Source organism: Procambarus clarkii, chromosome 81 (assembly GCF_040958095.1).
Source record: "Procambarus clarkii isolate CNS0578487 chromosome 81, FALCON_Pclarkii_2.0, whole genome shotgun sequence".
NCBI classification, from domain to species: Eukaryota; Metazoa; Arthropoda; class Malacostraca; order Decapoda; family Cambaridae; genus Procambarus; species Procambarus clarkii.
In genome coordinates this window covers 17,581,639-17,607,523 of record NC_091230.1, presented here as the reverse complement: position 1 = coordinate 17,607,523, position 25,885 = coordinate 17,581,639, and the positions used below count along the sequence as shown (strand labels likewise).

At 47.7% G+C, this 25,885-nt stretch overlaps 1 protein-coding gene across 12 annotated transcripts in view; it reads right to left on the bottom strand.

The window, feature by feature from the left end:
* Positions 1 to 25,885, bottom strand: part of Evi5 (ecotropic viral integration site 5) — a 317,622-nt gene that overhangs the window by 270,484 nt on the left and 21,253 nt on the right. For 3 of the 12 annotated variants that reach the window (XM_069315222.1, XM_069315224.1, XM_069315225.1), the window contains exon 2: positions 18,774 to 19,016. The exons of 8 other annotated variants lie outside the window; for them this stretch is intronic. In XM_069315222.1, the coding sequence (XP_069171323.1) occupies positions 18,774 to 18,877 (104 nt within the window). In that variant the 5' untranslated portion in view covers positions 18,878 to 19,016. Of the gene's footprint in view, positions 1 to 18,773; positions 19,572 to 25,885 lie in introns of those variants that run through there. One more of the 12 variants, XM_069315223.1, reaches the window with a different exon arrangement.

The following is a 25,885-nucleotide window of genomic DNA, read 5'->3' as shown; positions in this document are numbered from 1 at the left end:
GGGTACTGGCACGGTCGAGCAAGGAAGGCGGTGGCAGTAGTGTATGTTACGGGTTATTCATGCCCGTGCCACCTCTTGGGTGGTTTTGGCACTACTCACGGGAGACATCTCCCGTCACGCAGGGTGCAGTCGCACCTCCACAGATCTCCAGTATCATCTATTGATACTGGTAATGGCTCAAAAGGGCCACCACTTACGGGCTATTCATGCCCGTGCCACCTTTTGGGAGGTTTAATCTTCATCAATCATCAATCTTGGGTGGTTTAGTCTTCATCAATCAGCCACGGGGTATAGACGGGTCACGTACAGCCACGGGGTATAGACGGGTCACGTACAGCCACGGGGTATAGACGGGTCACGTACAGCCACGGGGTATAGACGGGTCACGTACAGCCACGGGGTATAGACGGGTCACGTACAGCCACGGGGTATAGACGGGTCACGTACAGCCACGGGGTATAGACGGGTCACGTACAGCCACGGGGTATAGACGGGTCACGTACAGCCACGGGGTATAGACGGGTCACGTACAGCCACGGGGTATAGACGGGTCACGTACAGCCACGGGGTATAGACGGGTCACGTACAGCCACGGGGTATAGACGGGTCACGTACAGCCACGGGGTATAGACGGGTCACGTACAGCCACGGGGTATAGACGGGTCACGTACAGCCACGGGGTATAGACGGGTCACGTACAGCCACGGGGTATAGACGGGTCACGTACAGCCACGGGGTATAGACGGGTCACGTACAGCCACGGGGTATAGACGGGTCACGTACAGCCACGGGGTATAGACGGGTCACGTACAGCCACGGGGTATAGACGGGTCACGTACAGCCACGGGGTATAGACGGGTCACGTACAGCCACGGGGTATAGACGGGTCACGTACAGCCACGGGGTATAGACGGGTCACGTACAGCCACGGGGTATAGACGGGTCACGTACAGCCACGGGGTATAGACGGGTCACGTACAGCCACGGGGTATAGACGGGTCACGTACAGCCACGGTGTAGTCGTGACTTTTGACTAGGTCACAGAGAACCCCCCTTCCGGTAGCCTCGTCCCTCTTGTGCTGATCATATCCTCAGCAGGGAAGGAGGCGGCAAGGGAGGGGGGGGGGACACGAGGCCCAATGAAGGGTAAAAATAAAAACAAATAGATTCAGATAAATGCAGACACAGTCTACAAGGATAAAGCAGCAGGTGGAAGAGGTGGACCAGCTGCTGTCACCACCACCACCTGAAGGAGAATATAGACAATAACCTCAGAAGGTTATGCTTCCTTGACCTGGGTACGTTGCCAGCTAGATGCATCGGTAAACACACACACACACACACACACACACACACACACTCAGTAGTTAACAGGTGGAATGCATTAGGCAGTGATGTGGTGGAGGCTGACTCCATACACAGTTTCAAATGTAGATATGATAGAGCCCAGTAGGCTCAGGAATCTGTACACCTGTTGATTGACAGTTGAGAGGCGGGACCAAAGAGCCAGAGCTCAACCCCCGCAAGCACAACTAGGTGAATACTGAGTACACCAGAACGAGTTCCTGTGAAGGTCCACCTTCAACCACTCATGAATCCCCCCCCCCCCCACGGACCCTCCTACAAACTAACCCCCCCCCCCTTCATAGCAAGAAATGTGGAACACTTCAAAACGCATATCTGTCCACACCAATAACGGAAAGTTCAAAATTGCCACCTACAGCTTCCAAATTGCATTGCAAATCTGTCGCCTTTTCTATTACCATACGTTATGCTGGGGCTGCCTACAGGTGTGTGCGCCTCGCTACTGGTACACATGTGGTGCGGGGAACCTATGTGCTCTTTCCCAGAATGTTGGTGAGGGGGGGGGGGGGGAAAGGAGATTTTGGGAGGTGTGCGTGCACGCGCGTGTCTGTTTCGTACATGGGAGGACACTTGTAGAGAGGAAGCGGATTGGACGAATTTGAAGCCAAGATGGATTTGAAGCTAAGCTGTCAGACCAGGCGCCTGACAGCTGGGTTGACAGCGCTTTGGATTCGTAGTCCTGAGGTTCCGGGTTCGATCCCCGGTGGAGGCGGAGACATGGGCAAAATGTGTCTTTCACCCTGATGCCCTTGATACCTAGCAGTAAATAGGTACCTGGGAGTTAGACAGCTGCTACGGGCTGCTTCCTGGGGGATGTGTAACAAAAAGGAGGCCTGGTCGAGGACCGGGCCTCGAGGACGCTAAGCCCCGAAATCATCTCAAGATAACCTCAAGAAGATAGTCTACAGGGTGATCAGGACGCGCTGCAACATTATTTAAAGATGGTTACAACATTGTTTACAACGCAGACATCTCCCAGAAATAATAATAATAATTTTTTAGATTTAGCTACTCGAAACTTTATGTCCATGTAGCACGGGCTATAGCGAGCCCGTAAGTCCCCGGAAACAAACATCTTGTACAAATATAGAACGACAAACTTTGCACCTAAGAAAAATTACGGGCTATTCATGCCCGTGCCACCTCTTGGGTGGCTTAATCTTCATCAATCACCTGAGAAAAGCTCTCAGAACTTCTGTAGCATACGCGAAATTGGCCACTGTTTGTTCATCGTTCAACCAGCTAGATAAGGAGGCGTTATCTAGCTAGATATCACACAGCACCGCTCCTGTGCCAGGGAAGTCCACTACGGGCTCACCATAGCCCGTGCTAATTGCCACGCTCTTGTGCCAGGTAAGTTACGGGCTCACCATAGCCCGTGGTACTTGGAACTTGTTTCGAGTAGCTGAATCTATAAGAACAACATAGCTAGATATCATTACCTATGTTAGACCAACTCTTGAAAATGCAGCCCCGGCCTGGGGCTGCATTTTAATATCAAAGTAAGGAGTTGAGAAGCACGGGACAAGACCGGTCCCAGAGCATCCTTCGTCTATTGTACTGCAGTGGCCCTGACTCGCAGTGCCAGAGGGTGACAGTGACCTTAACAGTGAAGGCGTCCAGCCATGGTGTCAGCGAGGGTGGCCGGCGGGGTGGCAACACAACACGACGGAAGCGTAACTGCAGTGAGCACTTGGCCTTTGTGGCGCCACGTGATGAACCTTAAGAAGGACTTTCACCAAGACTTCACCACGTCCTCACCCTTGACTCCTGGCTACTGCCCCTCCACCAGTCACATGCACCCTCCGCGCCTCCCCTCCCTCCCTCTCTAAACAACCCCTCCCACTTCCCTCCTACCTATACAATCCCTCCCCTTCCCTTCCACCTATACAACCCCTCCCCTTCCCTCCCCTCCCACCCACGTACACAACCCTGCCCTCCCCTCCCACCTACACAACCCCACCCCTCACCTTCCCCCTACAAGATAGTGACGACAACCAAATTAAAGTATAACTCCCAACACCTTGTCTTTCCCTGGGTAAGTGGACCACGAGTACTGCATTGCTATCAAAATGTCACAAGTAACAACATTTATTCTCAAAGCCACTGTACATTTTGTATAATGATTTTAAGGTTGATGAAAGGAGGCAGTTGTTGTGTAGCGGCGCTGGAACGGAGCGCGACGACTGACCAAGCCAGAGGGAACAGGAAGACTGGAGAACGCTTCTTGTCGTTATCAAACCCCGTCTTAGATTTCTTGTCGGATGCAGGCGAGGAGTCACAATAACGTGGCTGAAGAATGTTGACCAGACCATACACTAGAAGGTGAAGGGACGACGACGTTTCGGTCCGTCCTGGACCATTGTCAAGTCAATTGTGTCGGATATCTTGTTAATAGTTGCTAATCCTTTTGTGCATCTTTGGTCAGTTGTGTTTCATGCCGTTTGTTTGTCTCAGTAGTGATTTGTTGACGTCATACTGACTTCACGTTACAATCTGTGATGCACCACAAATAATATTGCAGCAATGGGATACGATCGAACTAATCCCTAGATTTTTTTCCCAGAAGTGTGTGTATCAAGTGAGTCCATGAACGAAAGTTCGATCCTATTCCATAGCCCCAATATTTCTCGTTCGTATTTACCGTTTTATACAATTAATTATTATTTTCTCGGATGTAACAAATTTAATTGCAAAATGTTTCTTTCAAATTTCTGCGTACGACCTTGAATAATTTAAGTGAATAAATCTTAACTCTCGCTCATCTCCTTAGCCTCCGACACACACACCAGTTGATTGATAGTTGAGAGGCGGGACCAAAGAGCCAGAGCTCAACCCCCGCAAGCGCAAATAGGTGAGTACACACTACTAATGACTGTGTGCGCGCGCGCGCGCACACACACACACACACACACACACACACACACACACACACACACACACACACACAGTTTAAGGATTCTTTATTAACAGATTTATATCAAGTTATTCACATTAAATGGTCACCTTATACATTTGTTAGAGAGGACTAATTCTTGTGTTCTAGCTCCCAAGACCCAGGTCAACTAACCCAACTATTATTGAATAACCAGCCTTAATTACTTGTTCAGTAGTGTTGACTCTCCGGTACTGCATACACTACCAACACGTATTGTAGTTAATACATCATACAGTTCCACCACAAGCTGTGCCCCCCCCCCCCACACTAGCCACCAAGCACCTCACCAACCCACGCTTAACAAGGCACTTCAGCCTACACGACCACACACAGCCCCGCTTTCGTGCCAGTTAAGTCCACTACGGGCTCACCATAGCCGGTGCTAGTTGGAACTTTTGTTGTAAGTAGTTGAATCTAAATACAGGACCACTTACGGGCTATTCATGCCCGTGCCACCTCTTGAGCGGCTTAATCTTCATCAATCAATCCATTACAGGAGCACCGTCGGCTACTGTTGCTGGAGACGTCAACACCGCTTGAGGATTATCTGTTAGCATAATACTAGTGTTGACAGAACCCCTCCCACGATACTGGTCTGGAGAGGACCTCCCTCTCCTTCCCCCACCACCCCACCCCTCCCCTCCCTCCCTCCCTCACCTACCCTCTCCCTCCCTCCCTCACCTACCCTCTCCCTCCCTCCCTCTCCCTCCCTCCATCACCTACCCTCTCCCTCTTTACCTCCCTCCCTCCCCCTCCCCCTCCCCCTCCCTCCTGGTCGTTAACAAAGGGGAGGCCGAGACAAGACAGATCATACGGGCTATTCATGCCCGTGCAACCACTTGGGTGGCTTAATCTTTATCAATCTAGACAGATCAGAGAGACAGGAGCTGTAGTTAAGACGCCTCGGTGCCATTACGATAACCTTGAGTGCACTTGGCTAAGGAAGCGGAAGGTTGCACGAAAAGTAGTTCAAGTTTGTCAACTAAATTGATGCAGTGTAACCGGGCCCCGCCCCGCCCCGCCCCAGCCATACGGCGGCCAGTCAGTGCGGCGAGGCTGGTACTTAAGTGGTCATGGAGCTGGAGATAACCTTACGGGCTATTCATGCCCGTGCCACCTCTTGGGTGGCTTAATCTTTATCAATCAATGGAGATAACCATGATACAGCCCCGCTCCTGTGCCAGGTAAGGCCACGACGGGCTCACCTTACCCCGTGCTACTTGGAAATTTTTGTTTCAGTAGCTGAATCTAAAATAAAACATGGAGACAACGGTTACAGCGACGTCTCGATCTGGCCGTTGTCTTCGGCATTCCAGCCCGGGAAGAACAACAGATCAACAGAACACAGCAACAGGAGCGCCAGCACTAAAAAAAAGAAAAACACTCCCCCCCCCCCCTCCCAATCATGATATTCGTGTGTCCGAGATAATAAGCTCAAGAAGTTCGGTGAACGAACGAGCCATACAGAACTCTTCCGCCTAATTACCTCTTTCACTATTTCGCACTGCTCTTCCTTTTAACTTTAGGGAATTCATTTTATCAAGATATATTCCAATTATTATATTATGTTTATGTACTTAAGGAACGTATAAATTATACATACCTTTCCCCTGTGACTTTCTTGAAGCATCCTTTGAGGCCTCTTGCAGCCTCCTCCTGCCGCTGGGAGCAGCGACTGGCGGTGACGTCACTCCGCACGTCGTTCCTCGTCATGACGTCACGAGGCGACGTCCTCGTCTCGTCCATCTCCGCTTGAGTGATGTCATCGTCGTCGCTAAACTCGTCCTCCTCCCGGAAGTCGTTGTAGCAGAGGATGTAGTAGCTGTGGGTCGTCGTGGATGACGAGGAGGAGGAGGAGAACGACGACGAGGACGAGAGAGAGGACGACGAAGAGGAGGGAGAGACCGAGGAGGAATATTCCCCACTGTCAGATAGCCCACCTTCCCTAGTTGAGCGACGGAGCAAGAGTCTGGCCACCGTGGCTTCGATAGCCGATGGTTCCAGTTGCGGGAGTGCCATGGCGGAGTTCGAGTAGGCAGCGTCGACACTTCGCGCGACGGCCGAGGCCAGCACGGGGCCGACAGTTATTGTGGGTTGTATCACAACCCTCGGTGGTTGTGGCGACGGCAGGCTCGTGCACTCCCTCTCATCCTTACCACAACACACCATCAATAACCCCGCCAACTACCACAACCTCGCGAAGACCACCACCACACTAACCATCGTTGTTTCAGGCTTGTGGTCTCTAGTTCCATGCGGGACTTGATGCACTTGTGGTTACCAGATGTCTCAGACACGCCGGAGTAACCTAATGTATATTCCGTGTATTTCACCTTTAATACAGTTGTTGGTTGGAGGAAGGAGGTTGGGATGATATACGATTGAATAAGTGAGTGTAGACGCTGATGGTGTGGTTGTGAACGCTAAGACTTGCCTGGTGGCCCTTCCCGGCGGCACCCCAGGTGGCACCCCTGGCACCCCCGGCGGCACCCCAGGTGGCACCCCTGGCACCCCCCGGCGGCAGGCCCGCTCCCATGATCTCCTTTAAAGGATGTAAGAGGGAGGGACAACACGGAACGCAAGGCGGTTAGCGGAGGGGGGGCAGTAAGAAAGGTGGGAGAGAGAAAGGGCGGGAAAGATGGGGGAACCGAGCGGCAGAAGAGCGAGGTAAACGCACAAAGTTCCAGAGAATAAAGGGGAAATCACCGAGGCAGGAGGAGTTACAATTACCTTCCTTACAAGAGCGCCGGGAGGCTGGGCGGACACGGCCGTAATGACCCCCCTAGTCTATGGGACCCCGGTACACCACCTCCCTCATTAAACCGGTTCTCATCACGTGCGCTCGTCTCCATTCTCAAGGTTATGTGATCAAGATGGCGGCCGGTGATAACGTGGGTACAGGCCCAGAAAGGGCCCGGGTACAGGCCCAGAAAGGGCCCGGGTACAGGCCCAGAAAGGGCCCGGGTACCGGCCCAGAAAGGGCCCGGGTACCGGCCCAGAAAGGGCCCGGGTACCGGCCCAGAAAGGGCCCGGGTACCGGCCCAGAAAGGGCCCGGGTACCGGCCCAGAAAGGGCCCGGGTACCGGCCCAGAAAGGGCCCGGGTACCGGCCCAGAAAGGGCCCGGGTACCGGCCCAGAAAGGGCCCGGGTACCGGCCCAGAAAGGGCCCGGGTACCGGCCCAGAAAGGGCCCGGGTACAGGCCCAGAAAGGGCCCGGGTACAGGCCCAGAAAGGGCCCGGGTACAGGCCCAGAAAGGGCCCGGGTACAGGCCCAGAAAGGGCCCGGGTACAGGCCCAGAAAGGGCCCGGGTACAGGCCCAGAAAGGGCCCGGGTACAGGCCCAGAAATGGCCCGGGTACAGGCCCAGAAAGGGCCCGGGTACAGGCCCAGAAAGGGCCCGGGTACAGGCCCAGAAAGGGCCCGGGTACAGGCCCAGAAAGGGCCCGGGTACAGGCCCAGAAAGGGCCCGGGAACAGGCCCAGAAATGGCCCGGGTACAGGCCCAGAAAGGGCCCGGGTACAGGCCCAGAAAGGGCCCGGGTACAGGCCCAGAAAGGGCCCGGGTACAGGCCCAGAAAGGGCCCGGGTACAGGCCCAGAAAGGGCCTGGGTACAGGCCAAGAAAGGGCCCGGGTACAGGCCCAGAAATGGCCAGGGTACAGGCTACTCCCTATCCATGGTTAGGTTAGGTTTCGTTCGGCTACGTTAATACTGTGGATTATTCGCAAACATGTGGAATATGAAATTTGAAAACTATTTTAGTATCCCCTAGAATTTCATTTACATTAACCAAAATTCTTTAGTTTCAAAGAAAAACGAGTTAAGCATATGCTTTATATTCTTTAAACCAACGATTTAATGAAGTTATAACTTGAGAATACTCTCAAGTATTCGGGTACTCTTTAGGGCAATGGTTCACATGCCAGTTTACAAGTAGACTATTACAGGAACCGTAATAAGCTTTCAGACCATCACAACTATCTGGGTAACTACCCAGGTGTATCACCAGGGCGGCTGGCCGGTCATTAGAAGGACTTGACCCTGCGACAGGCAACCCGTCCCGGCGCCATCTACCGACCACTCGAAACACACACATATACACTCACACAGTGATTGATTTCAGCTACTGTGGAGAACTCTAAGTCACTATACACGTGGACCAGAGTTACTACAAGGTCGGTGGATGGTTGGGGGCGTCAGTCTGGACGCAAGCACACTCCTGAAGCAGCAGCCTGGACGCAAGCACACTCCTGAAGCAGGGTGGACGCATGCACACTCCTGCAGCAGCAGTCTGGACGCACGCACACTCCTGAAGCAGCAGTCTGGACGCAAGCACACTCCTGAAGCAGCCTGGACGCATGCACACTCCTGAAGCAGCAGTCTGGACGCACGCACACTCCTGAAGCAGCAGTCTGGACGCACGCACACTCCTGAAGCAGGGTGGACGCAAGCACACTCCTGAAGCAGGGTGGACGCAAGCACACTCCTGAAGCAGCAGTCTGGACGCAAGCACACTCCTGAAGCAGCAGTCTGGACGCAAGCACTCCTGAAGCAGGGTGGACGCAAGCACCTCCTGCAGCAGCCTCCACACACCACAGCTCACACACACATGCACGTCGTCTCTCTTCCCCTCTCAACCCATGTCTCCTCCCCCTTTTTCTCCCCCTTCAGCTTCCCCTCAGATTGGAAGTGCGATGGTCTCCTCCCCTCATTCCGCCCACTTCCATTGCCGCCCCACCCACCCACCCATCGAGGACCCACCCAGCCACCCACCGAGAGGGATGACTCAGGACAGGGAGGGTCGTCGCCCCCCACCCCAAGGGGAATCACCCGACACTCCATGTGAGTGGTTGCCAAATTTGTGTGATCGAGTGACAAAACGAATTATGCATGTCCAATTTATTTTAAGACAACAACTAACACACTTACCAAAATGCGAAGTTCGTCTCATTCGCGCTAGTTAATCACTGAATGTAATCAAAATATGAAACTTTATTTCAAAAGCTTTCTGAAATTGTTTACTAATTGCAGTAAATGACAATTTAAGCACGAGTCCACTTTTGTTTGGTCTAACACCGCAATTGGTCATAAAATTTCGCTTCAATTATCGTCAAAATGTCACACGAGGGGAAACTGTGCTAACTGTTACACCCTTATAGCAAATGCTATCGAGTCTTAGTAGAAGCAGCGTCGAGTAGTAGGTGCTCTCATAAGCGACTCTCAGCCTCTTAGGATGACATGCAACAGCTTGGAGGGCATTCCAAGGGCATAGGAACTGCCTCGTATGATCGAATACACCCTCGTGCAGTCTTCATTCTTACAGTATAAACTAGTACTGAAAATCTAGTGATTACATCTGCACTATATATACCTCTTATTATGACTCCCGATCCCCATTACTCGTGAATCCTCAATTTCAAATTGAAAACAAACTATGCTTATTCTATAAAGCTTGTTGCATATGGACAATGCTGAAGCCAAAAGTGTTCAACTAAGAAAGTATCCAAATTCTATGTTAGAGCAACAGATTCGTTTTAGACCGGCATGTGAAGAGTGTTAGTCTTTGGAAGAATTTACTGGCTTTATAGGGAAGCTGTCTTCTCGTTTCTGTGGACCGAAATACACACCGTTCTCAAACAATTGTCAAATTCTCGTTAATCGAGTTGTTCCTCCAATGTTTAGGAATGAAAAAGACGCTACACACGACAAGAGTAATAACGTTCGAACACTTCGTGAACAATGCCTAGAAAAATGCTTCACCCACATTCTACAAATAACTGCCAACAGAACCGAGACACGAAACCTACCCTAGGCTTAACTATACAAGTTCTAACGAGTTATTTTTCTCGTATACATAATATACACGAGAAAATGGCGTTTTCGAACATACAGTATATTAAAATTGATCAATGTCTTTAGGGGTCGACTGCTGCTTGGACGAGCCAAGCCTGACGATGGGTAGTTAAAGTAATCATTCTCTACCTCCCGCCGCTTCCCCCCCCCCCCTTCACACACACAACCCTTCGTAGCTTACGGTCGTGTCCCCCTCCCTCTCCCATATTTTCATCTCCAACAATAAACCCTCCCCCTCCCTCCCCTGCACATTTCCCCCCCCCCCATTCCTGAACTCTCGACCCCATTTCCACCCACCCTCCCGTTCCCACCCTCCGCATTAGAACTTCTCACCGGATCCAGACCCCTCTCCCAATTCCAGCCCCCCATTCCAGATGTGCCTCCTCACTCGAGCAAACCCCCCCCCCCCCCTCACGACGACTAACAATTACTGAGAAGTTGGTTTTGGGCCGTGTTGTAGGCGAGGGGGGACAGACAATAATCAAGGGGTCATTAGTGGCAATTCAAGGGAGAGCAGACAGTAATTAAGGGGGAAGAAGACGAGTCAAGAATACGCAGTGTTGGCGTTAGAGCAGAGCTGCGTACACTGCTCAAAGGGGGCAGACTTGAGGGTGATTCATGGCGGGTCGAGGGCTGCCCTAAGAGTTAGCTAAGAGTGCGACTAGCAAAAATGCGTAAGAATAAAGCCATGGAGCAAGCCCAACAGGTGAATACCGGTGATGTAAGGGAGCAGGTATCTTGTGAAGATCGCGCCCTTGTGCCAGGCAGCATGTGACACGAATGGCTATTACCCAGACGGCTACAGGTATTTACACCCAGGTACACACACACACAAGCCAAAGCTCAACCCCCGCAAGCACAAATAAGCGAGCACAGGTGAACTAGGCGAGTACACACACACACACACACACACACACACACTGTAATACACCTTACTAGCGCGTTCATATGTTGCTCCCAGCTATCACACGTCACTATAGGGCACCCATATATTACACCTAGCTAATACGTCACTTGCAACCATACATTATACTGTTATCACAGGTGTGCACGCTCACCTGACGTATGCCCCGTCTGGCTCTCTCTATCATATTATATATATGAAAGAGAGAGAGAGAGAAAGAGAGAGAGACGAGAAGAAAGAGATGATAAAAGAACGAAAACGCCCTTTTATCAGATAGGAAGAGGAAAACAGGTCGGAAGTCGGTATATTACACCCCCGACGGCCAGGAAAGTGAGGTGTAAGAGGTATAACACCTCGATCCTGCAGACAAATAGTAAACACACATTTCCCAGCCGTAGCTCAAACTTTATACAAAAAAATAAACTACTTCATTTCAAGCAAATCAAGATGTGTAAGCAAGCAGATCCCTTGTGAGTATAGGAGAGCATCCTTCCCCCACCAAGCACAGCCTTCACCCCTCTAGATACTCGATTACAAAATGAATAAAAATGCAAATCACAAAAGTTTGTAGAGTCCTGACTTAACTGTCCAACCCCGGTCTCTGAAGACCATTTCTGAGTCACTATCACACGCTTGTAATGACAGGAATCACAAACATTTATGTCTTTTAGAAGAAAAAACCATTTGGTATAAAATGTTGCGTACAGAATGCCATTTGCGTAATATGCTAACTGGCAATTCTCTCAACCCAACCACCCTCCTCCTGGCTATAAGCCCTGTAGCAGCCAGGCGGTAAGGATCAGTATACAGTCCATTGCAAGGGAGGATGGACCTTACGCTCACCCTTTCTTAATAAAGCCAGGTCGATAACGCACATTTTGCGTAAATGGTGACGCATACAAGACTCCCACAGCCGAGCTACGCTTCCCCTCCTGGGAGCCTCCTGGTGCTTCACACACACTTGCCGTAACCACCTGTGAGCGCTAATTATCGTCGAACCATAGACAAAAACGTGAACTAAAATTCAATCACCAAGTTTCAACATTACACGATATCAGATCTGCCACCTGAGGGGGCTATTGTGAGCGCCAATATCTGCCACCAGAGGGAGCCTATTTCGGCGCCAATATCTGCCACCAGAAGGGGCTATTTCGGCGCCGATATCTGCCATAAGAGGGGGGCTATTTCGGCGCCCATATCTGTCACCAGAGGGCGCTATTATATCGTTGAGGGTGTCCCGGATGAGAGTCTTACGAGGTCGATGATGAGTCTTACGATAGGAAGAGGAGAGAAGACTCGTAGTAGGGAGGAGAGAGACCAAGATGAGAGAGGGAGAAGGGGAGGGGTGAGTATGGCGGTAAACAGAGAGGGGAGAAATGACGAGGGTACAAAGAGACAGTAAGAATTGGACGGGCAGCGAGAGAACACTGTCAATGAGAGGGGAAAAGCCGGGTAATCCGAACGACAGAAGAATAAGGGGAAGAGAAGAATGAATAACAAGGGGGAGAGGAAGAAGAGGGGAGAGAACTAGAGGCGTATCGGTACAAGGAACAATGGTGACAAGTCCCCAGTACCGCCTGGAACACACTGTAGTGCCCAAAGTGCCCGGTAGTGCCCGCCCTCCCCCGCATGCCCCAAGTTATAGCTATAACGACATGTTTACCCTCAAGACCCAAAATTAGTCTCTATGAATTTTCCTCTGCCAATATATATTTCTCTGTAATGGTCAACAATATATTTCTTAATTGATGTCCTTAAGCAGTTCTGGAATCCACACACAGCTGTCGACGGCTAGATGACCCTGTCAACCGTCTCCTGTCATTTATACACGTCTATGTAATTATCGTAATCACTCGTCACCACTTTGCTCAAGAACTGACCATCTTAGACTTATGTTTGGTATAGCAAAACTGTCAACAATACCATTACGTGCAATGCAACTTTAGTAATTGTCAAAAAATGGAAACATTATGAAAGGTGCAACAAGACACTGAAAGGCGGGGCACGGGAGCTGAAACTCGCCATTCACGCACCCGCAGCAGAGCTCTTCCCCCTCTCCTCCCACTTTCTCACATTACCAGCTGGAGCGCCAACATGAACGCAAAGGGTTGTTGAGTGGCTGTGTGTGTAGAGGTTTAATTAGGGTCAAGGCGAGGACACTTCGGCGTCACCTTCCGTCTCAAGACATGGGCAGCGCCTCCACGTGGCATGGTAGGGAGGAGTAATGGGCTTCCCCCCCCCCCATCCCTAGACGGTCATAATTTTGCCCAAACAACAACTTGTGAGGCGAGTAGATCACAGCAGCCAAGGTCAGTGAGAGTGTTTACCATAAATTACAATAGCCATGACTAGTAAACAAAGCAAACTATAGTCTCTATTAGTCTAACACCTTGAGCCTATTTCGCTATGTTTTGACTCAAGTGACTGCAATGTATTTCGTAACGTACAGTATTTTTTTCAGTATCATTAGTATTTAATTTAAAAGGTAACGCGATCCATGCATTTTGATGACTGATCAAAGTGTAGGTCTGTACACTAGTAGTACTAGTGTACAGGCCTGTACACTAGAAGTACTAGTGTACATGTCTACATTAATTAATACCGAGTTTATCAACGATCCTGGCGGGGGTTTGAGCTGAGTGCAGGAATACCATTATCCATCGGACAGTATCAGTAAGCGTATGGTACGGTACGCTTGCTTTAACTATAGACTTTCGGCGCCGTGGAGAGCGGGGGACCTGCTGCTTGGGTAACAGCTTCTCCATATCAACCTACCCAGGTTTTGCGCCCTGGAGAGGCCACTTCAGACCGACAATGAGAGCGCTACTCCAAGGTCTCCCGAGACTGATAATGTCCACTATGGTATGGTAGACATTAATCTCTACGACGTATGAGAAACAAACTCGTTCCTCACAGGCAACAGTGAGGTTCATTCGATTAAATGTGCATCATTCCTCGCCACTGCAAACCCACAAGTGGGATCACCGTGGACGCTCAATACACACGCGCCAACGTATGTATTGAGCGTCTCAATACACAATAACTAACATTGGGAGACACGGTGGTAGACGGGTACATTACACGTGCATCTCCTTCATTCCTGTAGGAAATGAGAGGAGGGAGAGGAGTAGCAGGGAGGGAGGGAGGGGGAGCAACAGGAGGGAGGGAGGGAGGAGAGTAATAAGAGAGGGAGAGGAGTAACAGGAGGGAAAGAGAGAGAGGGAGGGAGGGGGAGTAACAGGAGGAAGGGAAGGGAGTAACGGCAAGAAAGGGAGAGCGTCGCCCACATACTCCGAGCACAACAGGTGCGATCACAACCGTTACCAACAGGTACAATAAGGATGCCGTTGGTTCCCCCCCCTCCACAACTCCTCTATTTGCCAGTGTAAAAAAATAAAGGTTTGCCCTACCAGCAACACACGAACCCAAGCAACCTACCTAACCTATCGAGGCTGAGGAACAGAAAACGTTATGGAGGGTGGACTTGGAAGATAACGTAGTCAAATCCTGGCTATTTCCACTGTTGTTGACCTTCGTAACGGGGGTGAGAATTGTTTGAGCTACATCATCCCTTTGTGAGTATTTATCTCAAACTTATTTCAACTCGACCTCCGTGTGTAGTCCTCCCAGCAGCCCGTAAACAACATTCTATGTGTACATATATACATACCTTTTCTTTACACAGGTTGATACTTCAATCTCCATTCAGCAGGTCGAGGGCTTTCCCATCCCTTAATGGTAAGTCTTTCCCCAATTACTATTGAGTGAACGGGCGGCGAACAGTTAAGGATTTGTGCCCAGTCAATCCACCCTGGCGTCAATTTCTCTAAAATGTTCATAATCAAACAGCGTGCAATGAACAAACACTGTTCTCACGCACCAGGCTACTGAACTCCAACCAGGCTACCGAGCAAGAAGCATCACACAGCCTGATCTACGATAACGACAACAGGCAATAAGTAAACATTCACTTCACGCCCCCACGAGGCTACTGAACCAAGTCAAGACGTAACTCTGAACTTAGTCAAGACGTAACTGGACCATTGTATTTCTGCTAAGTAAACTAGACCCTGATTAATAAATTAAGTATTAGTTATTTACGTACGATGCCTGTTGAAGTTGAGCTATTAAGACCCCCAAAATTTAAAATATTCTCACTGACAACTTCCTTGAGGTTATCTTGAGATGATTCCACCGTCATCATCTCAATATACTTGGCAGCTTTGTGTAATTACTCCACACTTCAGCCTAATATTTCAGACAGACTTCTGGTGCTGTGGAGGCACTCTGCGTCGTCTGACCTTTGTGCCTCAAATTCACTTTCTAGTTAAGGATGGCGGGTGGCAGGGCTCTGGAGAGCTCTTCATTTCTCCGCAAAACAGACCTTATGTCTTACCGATGCAAAGCTCAGTTTTCCATAACACTTATCATGCCTCTTTTTTTTCACACTATTACAAAGGTGAATAGGGTTCGTTGTAAAGTAAATTTAAAGTACTAGTTTCTAATATAAACAAGTTTTTAAATAAAAATGGGTGCCTTATCTACAGCTAATTTTAGGACACGTATGCCTCGCAAAAACATTAAATATATACAGCAGAACCAATCCCCTTAACTGGTAGAAATAAAAGGTCATTTCATTTTCTATTTTACTTCAAGATCCATGATCATCAATTATTATTCCCACGAGTGGAGGAACGTGCTACAATACCGTAGTGTATAAATAATAAACTCACATGTACTGGATATTTTCTTCCCCTTCATTCCTAAGTGTGTCATCGCCCTACAAACCGGACATTCAGACCACTGGGAACCATGTCCTCGAAGGACATTCCAATAATTGCCAATTTTGTTTGGACCAGAAAACATTTTAACCTGTCGGGACCTGAAAATGTTGCACTGTTCAACAATAATTTAACGTTTATGGATTTCATTTTCAATAGCCTCGTAGTGCACTCTAGATGATGATTTAGATTCATCTACTCTGAACAAAAGTTCCAAGTGTCACGGGCATATGGCGAGCCCGTGGTGGACTTGTGCACTCTAGATACTAAATATACTGAAGTTGCAAGTTATATTAAACATGACGATAATCACAATACAAGCTTTAGCTAATTACAAACTAATAACGATATATACCAGTATAGCCTAGTATCTCAAACCAGCATCCACAACCACGAGAAAAAAAAATTAAACATACACACAGGTTCATTAAAAACTTGCCGCTCTTGACCTCAGCCTTTTCCAGTTCACTAGAGGAGAAACACTCGTACAACACTTAATAACCTACAAGCCGCAGTTAAGAACGAAATACACCAAGCAGCATTCTTATCCGTTCATTAAAAGGTAATATGTAACGATTCAAACCCATGAGAATCAAGAATTCTAGATCGATATCACCATAACAGGTAAAGAACAGAACTTTCAGTTGTAGATAACCAGAATGGTTGAAAGATCGGAGAACGATATCATGTTCTCCAGTCATGATAAAACTTTAAGTGTATACGACTGAACCAATCTCCTTAACTGGTAGAAATAAAAAGTCATTTCATTTTCTATTTTACTTCAAGATGAATGATCATCAATTATGGTCCTTGTGCCAATCGAGGAGAGGAGCACACGAGGAGAGCCCACCATCCAGGTACCTGGGAATAATTCCCTAGGTCGTTGCAACATAATTGTGGAAAGGAGCAGGTTATAAGGAGGCTCTTAGTGTCTCTTGATTAGTACTTCTCGCGCGCGCTCTCACGCATGCGCCTTAACAGGGGAAGGCGCTCTTCCCCTGTTCGTACTCCAAGACTTTGGAAAAAGTGGCAGGGAGAATTGCTGATAATGACAGCAGTAATTGCCGAAATGATGACATCTTGGACAACGATGAGTGTGGAAGATAGTGTAAAGATGGTAGCAGTATGCAGATGGTAGGCTACGGAGGATTGTAGTGTATTGAAGTTGAACTATATTAACGGCGTCAGCCATTACACCATGCAAGTATACAACATAACAATAACAGCATGACCAGCATGCTTCCATACTAAAGGTAAATGACGAGGGCGGAGGGGACATTCCACCCGAACATTATCCTGTGGCCGTAGTAACGGCAAAGATGAAAATCTAATCAAGGGAAAATTAGTATCGAGTGGAAGATTACATAGTCTAGATGTAAGGGAGAAGACGAGGATGTAACGGTAGAATTGCAAATTTAAGACTAAATCAGTTCAAGTGCCAAGGAGAGGCTCTGTTTTAGTCTACCCGAGTAAGCATCACTACTAAATCACAACCCTAGCGACCGTTGTACTTCACATCCAACACTTTACCAAGGTATTAATATGCTGGCAGAATGTTGTCCACGACAAGGTTAGCAACATTAAGGTCATCCCTTCGCCCTTTTAGGATACAAGTCACATCGTATACTAGACGATTCACTAATATTTTACAACCCATCCTACCTGATTTTGATTGTTGCCGCAGGAGGCGGCTATTTTATTGTGCACCCCATACCCATCCTGTGAGCGGTAGCGCAAAAAGCATTACAGAGGGACCTTTCTACTTTCTTCAAATCCATCCAGGAGTTCTCGTCTAATGACACTTTTAAGAGACCTATTTGATAACTGAAGATTCCGTTCAATACTGTCTTTATTTACTGCAACCTTAGCAAGGGCGTCAACTTACAACCTTTCTTCACTACGAGCAATAAACAGTTTGCATTCAAGTAATAACGTGCTCGTCTTGGAAGCTAGACATAGATATATAAGAATACTTAGCAAGAGGGTAAATACAAAAATGTTGTGGATTCCTTCTCACATTGGCCTGCCATCCTACCTTATCTAACCGAACCTGACACTGCCTAACCTAGCGATCCACACGGTTTGATAAGTAAAAATCAAGCCTAGTAAAAACGCCTCAGTACAACCTGACCACGCCCGTGGTTGAGTAGGGCAGGGATGTGGGTATTTACCCACTGTCCCGAGGACAGACAACATCATGACCCATGAGAAGATTACTAATACCATGGCTATTTAACTAGACTAGTTACGCAGTACATGCCAGATTATATTGAAATTGAAACAAGTTTACTGAGGTAAAATACACACAAAGGGATGAGGTAGCTCAAGCTATTCTCACCCCGTTCAGTACATCGTGTTAATACATACATATACACACATCACAAATTATAAGTGCAGTGAAAACAATAAACAGGAGTTTCTATAGTTTAGAGGTTGCGTTGCCTCGTACAGCGAACATGAGCCAGGAACCCAGCAAGCCTAGCATTTATTTTAACAGATGCAAATTTATGTATTCATACAGGCTATTAATTTCCCGTGTATTATATTTATCAAACAACCATATGCTACTAATAGTTATTTCAGTCAACTGAAGATGTCTGAAGAACTTGGCCCCGTGGCTCAGTGGTAAAGCACTAAATCACTTCAATCTTTACGGTGTTAAAATAAGAAAACTGATAAAAACGTATTGACTAAGACACGTGCGGCAAATGATCAAGAAATTCCTATCAATGATAACCATTGCCGATCAAATCTTACTGTTACCAACACACAGATATCAGCCGACGTTTAAAGTTAAACACGAAGATAACAAATATATATTAGGCTATGGATTAATATATATTGACTGCAAATTAAGATATTGAATTAGCAGATACAAACTAATATCCTAATACAAATTTCAATTTCAAATGAACAATAATTAGCAGTACCTACCTTTCTTTGTGTTCGGGGATTGGATCCTGTATGGCCATGAAGTTCAGACGCTGAAAGGTGTTTAGCCTCTGGAGGCGGTACAGCTTGAGGTTCTGTAGTACCATCTTGCCGGCGCAAACAACCTGTGACGTCCAATTTAAGAACTATAGTCCTCTGGCCCCGTCAATTCTAATTCCTACTCTCGCTTCTGAGAGCTGTCAGAATGACTTGAGACAAGTGTTGTGTGCGCCTCCTGACCCGACCCTGGTAATAACAAGGAGTTTCAATACCAACTCTCTACAACGGGCCACAAGATATCGTTCCTTCGACTCTCTTTCCTTCGAAAATCAACCCCAAAAATTTGTACTATCAACGTGCAGTATAAAACACCAATAGCTATAACAAGTTGACGATCCCGTCGTCTATAAATATAAATACATACAAACTATTCTTTGGCTTTCAGTCATAAATATAACAACTTGATAAATCTTGTTAGTAGTGTACACCGTATCTCTCACACACGCACGCCGCAGTTAATGGCCCACGCGACAGTATACAAACACCCCACGTGGTGGTAGTCCTTGAATGGTGGGAACGTTTGATAAACGTTGTGGGTTGGCCCCGACACTGAGCCACAACCCCTGGCCGTGGGGGCAAACGTTGGACTGAGGTGTTCGGCTGTGGCTCACCTCGTCGTCCCCCGCCCCAGCTCTCGCGTAGTCAGCAAGGTGGAGGTGGCTGCCGGTGGCGGTGAGGGAGGTGCGTGTGTGTGTTTGTTTTGCCGTCTGGAGGAGCCTAGGAATGGAGGGGGGGGTTAGGGCACCCCCTTGACGCCTTACACGGATTTAGACCACTCTCACCACTATGAATGGCCAAGGTCATGCCAGGTAAACCATGTGTGGCTTGTGGTCCTTTGTATTATGTATGTATTATTATTAATTTACTGTATTTAACACAATTGCTGCATATAAATGTCAATTGTCCAATTTTCTCGTTAGATATTCTTCAAATAAATTATTTTTCTTGTTTTTAATCCGAACACCGTCGACTCCTCGACTGTTGATGCGAGGTGCTGCTCACAGCACGTCAGGTCTTGCTCTGTCCTGTATCACTTTCACGCTGTCACCGTCACTCAAGATACTGTACGCAATTCACTGTTATATAACGCTGCCGATTACCTCTTAGAATCCAATTTCTATGTGAAAATATATAGTTCTATAAAACATTAAATTTTTGTATTTGCCAAATTAAGAAAATTAGTTTTGTCTTTGTTATATAATCTAATATATAAAAGGCACTGGTTGTACTGTTCGGACGATTTTTATTTTGCAGATCTCAGCAAAGTTTGAACAACTGAGGGGTCACACAGCTGGTTTAGGAGTAGCCTGGTGCCTGAAGCTTGCAGGAGGACCGTTGCCTGGGGCAGCCGTGACCTGAGTGGGCAGCCACACCCCCTGCTAGTCTTATATAGGTCGTGGGATGCGTGACAACACAGGACGTCTTGCCACGAGGGATTCTCCTCGGATTTACGCCGCTGTCCCACGCTCCAGCACGGCCCCACGCAATCTGTGCGAGGGATTCCTCCGCGGATCCTTTGTAATTATTAACTCTCGGCAATAATATTAATAAAATTGGAATGTTACGCGAATTTTTGGGTAATATATTATTTAAAATCAGGATGGGATCTTGAAAGAGATGAGGAATTCTTGTTTGCTCTCTCGTGCAACTATGCGGAGATAGTGTGAGCTGCAACTAATTAAGTATTAAATCTCTGTATTATAATTAGCGATTGACAGTCCTCTGCTCACACACCAGTGAGTGACCAGTAGAGTGATTCAACCTGACTCTGGTCCCCAGGGAGGGGAGGGGCAGGTGGAAGAGGCTCGAAAGGTATCTTGTCTGGATGAAAGATTATGTCTTCTGTGGATGCAACGTGATGGATGTCGCCCGTGAATAAGTCTGGATGAGGTTTAGTGCCACTGGGAGTAGGTGGGTGATGAACGTATTTTTCGTTTACAGGAAACACCTTGAAACAGGTATCCGGCGAATGAATATATTTGATGACCTAACTAGTTACAGATGGTATCCAAATGATTTTTCTTGTGGATGAAACCGGCTAGTGGTGATGCTCGCGCAGCTAGATGAATTCCGTCAATAGTTGTCTTCTCTAGGCCAAACCGACTGAAGAGTTTTGGCACTTATCGAAACAATTTGAAAATGATCTTCTGTCGTTGTGAGTGACTGGGTGGAATCGTCTTCTATGAATGAAGTAAGCTTTGGAATATCTTCTAATAAACAGAGTGACGTTTGAAATAGCTTCCAATACGGACTAGAATTCGTGAAATTGGTAGATGTCGTGGCTGCTACTATCTACATTATTTAAGGATGTGGTAGATTAAAAGCCACTACAAGAGCTCTTGTTGGTTATATTTCTTCGTACTTTACAAGATAAGTAAAGCTTTATAGACTAGATTAGTGGTGATCCCTTGTCACATTGATTAATATAATCAGAACTCCCGACGACTTTATGTCGCTGATCAGTTGAGAGAAGACTGACTGGGGCCTCCGTCAGGAGCACAGGGTCCGTGCTGATTGATCCCACACGACCTGCGGCTTGTCCTAGATACGCCTTGCTTGACCCCTGTGACGCCACCTTAACTCCAGGTCAATTGATCCTCGTCCGGCCGCTCGATAACCCACAAGCAATTTGTGTTGCTGTTACCTCTCCCTGCGTCAAACACTCGCAAGTAATATTGCTTTCTCTTACTTGATAATATCCCTTTTCACCTTGGATTAGATTCAGAGTTTAGATTCGGACACACAAGTCGGTACCAAGTCTGATGACTTTTCAGTTGACATGCACGCAAGCATTATTTACTTCACACTAATCTAACACAATAAATAAATATTGGCAATGTAATACTGTTCAGTCTTTACAGCCTTTAGTACATAATGCACTTCGACAAGAAAATAATTAAGAGCTGGAGAATGAGGTAGACGAGAAAGGTGCTAGTATCGACCAGTGGGGGTTGGAGGAAGGGAGGGCTAAGACTGTGGACTACTGACCTCTTTATCCTGGTGGCAATCAATAGGGGACTCACGAAAAAGTAGGGTAGTCGCTGATACGGCGTCGCGTGCACTAACCGCGACCACGGCTTGTTAATGACCTCCAACTAGCTGTTTACACATTCATGCAAGGCACTAGTCGTTACGTGTCAATATGAAAGCTGCTACGACCTTCAAGCAATGATTTGCCTGTCACAAAGCTGGGCGTCGCTCTGGCATAAAAATATATGCGATACAAAAAGTTTTTTACTTGATGATAAACTATATATTTAGACAGTACAGTCTTCACAACACTTCCATATGAATGCTGAAATATTTTTATATTGTTTAAATATTCAGATATTAAACAATTTTTCACAAGTTTATTGAATAGAAATGAGATAATATAATGCCTGCAAACAGTTGTAGGGAAACTGAAAGACTTTCTTTGGAAACGTGTCCAAACAAAATGAGTTTATCAATTTTTATACAGAATCATAATACTGTACAAATAAATTAGTTCCTTGCTAGAAGGCTTGTATATATAATCAAGGGACCGTTTTCTTTGGTCACTGAAACCGTATATCATATAGGATATATACTGCAATGGTTATCATGTTCCTTATATAGTTTGATAGACGATATTGTATGTCTCTTGCTCATAAGTTCATTATATATACTTAAATTTTATTCTCTATTCGTTAAATGAATTCTTGCCAGCACACTGTATACTGGAGGTTCTCTGAAATGCCTTCCCATCAGTGTGAACAAAACCCGGAACGGTGATGCGTACTTCAGGAAGAGGAGCGGAGGGCGCCAGAGACAGTACAGCGCCAGGGTCACAAAACCGGCTGCTAGAAACAGCAGAGGTGCTGCTAGAAACAGCAGAGGTGCTGCTAGAAACAGCAGAGGTGCTGCTAGAAACAGCAGAGGTGCTGCTAGAAACAGCAGAGGTGCTGCTAGAAACAGCAGAGGTGCTGCTAGTGTCACCAGCTTGCCAAGATCACCAGGTGTCTTGTGGGTAATGACTAATGACAGAGTGGTAATGACTGACTGACAGACGGAGTACACTTGCTGATCTGAGAGGTCAGTGGAAATCAAATTTTAAAACACTATATTATTTTTGTTGATGTAATATTTTTTAACTTAATTATATAATTAGGCGAAGTATTATAGGAGAATTTAGATATTCCACTTTCAGCAAATTTTCAAATATAAATATTATTGTGGAAATTGAAGACTTTTCTTCGGCTTTGTATATACTCAATACCAATCAATTTAGATTCTTTTTCTTCAAATCAGATTTTCGAGGTAGAGAGTTTTTAAATCTTCAACAACTTAATTATTTAACTTTTTATCTCTGCGTCATTTGTTTTTAATTATATTTTTAACAAGCGACACATAAGCTTTCCAAGCAGAAGGCTTCGTGCCAAGACAATGGTCAAGGGTGACGAACCTTGCTTCGTAACACTGCTTCTTAAGACCTTCCTTGGGAAACTTGTTGCGTGGAGTGGCTAGTTTCCCGCGAGGAGGTAATGGTTGTCGTCAAACAGACGAGACACTGCAGATAATCTTACAAGAACCGTGTAGCTTTCATACGGTTATTTCCCTCCCGACAAAATGTTGTACTAATCACCAACACGAGCTGTCGTCTCAAATACACTTAAAAAACGAGTTTCACGGGTTCTCGTTTAGCGTAAACGACGTTCTCACACGACGATCACCGACACTGCACGTGGAGGAGCCTCGTTCAACACACACTTCCTCTCTTCACGTCCTGGAGGCGGTTTTGTTCCTCCTTTTCTGCAGAATATCTTAAGCTTTTTGGCAGTGTTTCTTGCAGGCGTGTGTGAACCTGTTTGAATTTGCTCCCATATACGGTACTGAAACTTATCTTCAAGGTCTAAAACTATTAGAAAGTATTTTGATACAAAAATTAATCAAATCTAATTGCAAAATGATAGAGGATAAAATGGGATCGTCCAACACTTAAGGATTAACTCTGGTCACTTTAAAACTTTACAATTAGCATGGCAATCATAAAGCACGTAAAACGGACAAATTTAGGGGTGACGAAGGCAAAAACTGAGGACGAATGTTTCCGACACCACAGCGTGGTCCGCTCCTCCAGGTTGGGAGGGCCAGCCCTCTGAGTGAGCCACAGATCTTTCCTGAATCCTTCTGTCACTGAGGCGGAATAGGATGATCGCGGAAGATCTAGGTAATCCTACTGTACCGGATGATAAAAGGATGCGACGAGGGAATTCCTGGGGAAGTTCTCAAAGTATATGCTCGGCCAGAGAAGTCGGTTTGATACAGGCGAGTGATGGACGTCCAGAGAACGCGAGAGATGTGGGGGGCTAGGTCCTGGAGCTGGCCGTAGGACACGCAACAGCACACACCTATTCTTTGGGACGGTCAGGAGGGCACTGAGTACCTGTACTGCTCTCTTGTAGACTCCTGACCTCCGTTGGAGACAGCCGACAAGGTCACACCCAGACGGAGTGTGGCTGGGCGGGAAAAAAGTGCGTGGAGAATGTGACAAAGCAAGAGGACGGGGGCAGGACAGGTTCAAGGGATTAATACAACACATATGTCACCTGCGACCATGAGACAGTCACACACAAGGACTCCCACCCCGGGGCTCTCTTCACCGACAGCTTTCACGTGCAAGCATCTCGACACCTAACCTGGTTTGATAAAAAAAGACGATGCCTCGTATTTCCTCATAGTTGAATATTAAAAAGTGAAGAAGTATATTGTAGTTGCCTTCACTTGATAGTTCCCAGCGTTGTTCCTCTCTCTCTAGTTCCCATGACCTCTCATCTACTGTGTTTCCTTGCCTCTCTCCCTCCGTCACCTCCCTCTCACTCACTCACTTCCTCAACTTTCTATAAGCTTCCTTCATAGACAGTTTTCTTCCTGTTCCTCTGTTCCTGTCCAATTTCCACTGCGTTGATCACTATGACGCCACTTCCTCGTCATCGCCCACAGGAGTGTATAGGCCAGTGGGCGTAGGGAGAGCCCCGCCTTCACTACACTTGTCACTATCCAGGTAAAACGGGTGTGTGTGTACGCTATCCTCCCTGTCCCAAGCTGTCGACGGATGGGACATTATCAAGCATGCACCCCTTCTCGCCCTTCCCTCCACACTCCCCCTTCATTTCGTCCTCATCCTGCCCTTCCTGACTTTCGCCCACTCCATCTACCCCCCTTCCTCACCATCCACCCCCACCCCCTCACAACCAGAGTGTCAATATAGACGTTATGGTCACAGAAGGAGAACCTTGGCCTCTGGGATCAGAGAAAACACTCAACTGTCACACAAGGCTACTGCTGGTGATAGGCGTGTGTGGTGGTGATGGTGGTGGGAGTGGAGGTGGTGGTGATGGTGGTTGTGAGGCTGGTGGTGGTGGTATTGGTTGTTCTACCAGTCGTGGTGTAGCTAATGAGAGCGACAATTAGTCAGGGGGGTGGAAGCCTCGCACACCCCAATAAGAAGGTGGCCTCAACCATGTCAGGTTTGCTTTGATGCGCTCCTGCCCCCGTTTGTGAAAGCTTACTGGTAGTGTAGGCTTCCGCGTCCCTCGTGTTGCTCTCTGAGCCACTAACACCCACGAGGACGCCCTCTCTGAGCCACTAACACCCACGAGGACGCCCTCTCTGAGCCACTAACACCCACGAGGACGCCCTCTCTGAGCCACTAACACCCACGAGGACGCCCTCTCTGAGCCACTAACACCCACGAGGACGCCCTCTCTGAGCCACTAACACCCACGAGGACGCCCTCTCTGAGCCACTAACACCCACGAGGACGCCCTCTCTGAGCCACTAACACCCACGAGGACGCCCTCTCTGTGCCACTAACACCCACCAGGATGTCGTCTGAGCCCCTAACACCCACGAGGACGTCCTCTGAGCCCCTAACACCCACGAGGACGTCCTCTGTGCCACTAACACCCACGAGGACGTCCTCTGAGCCCCTAACACCCACGAGGACGTCCTCTGAGCCCCTAACACCCACGAGGACGTCCTCTGTGCCACTAACACCCACGAGGACGTCCTCTGTGCCACTAACACCCACGAGG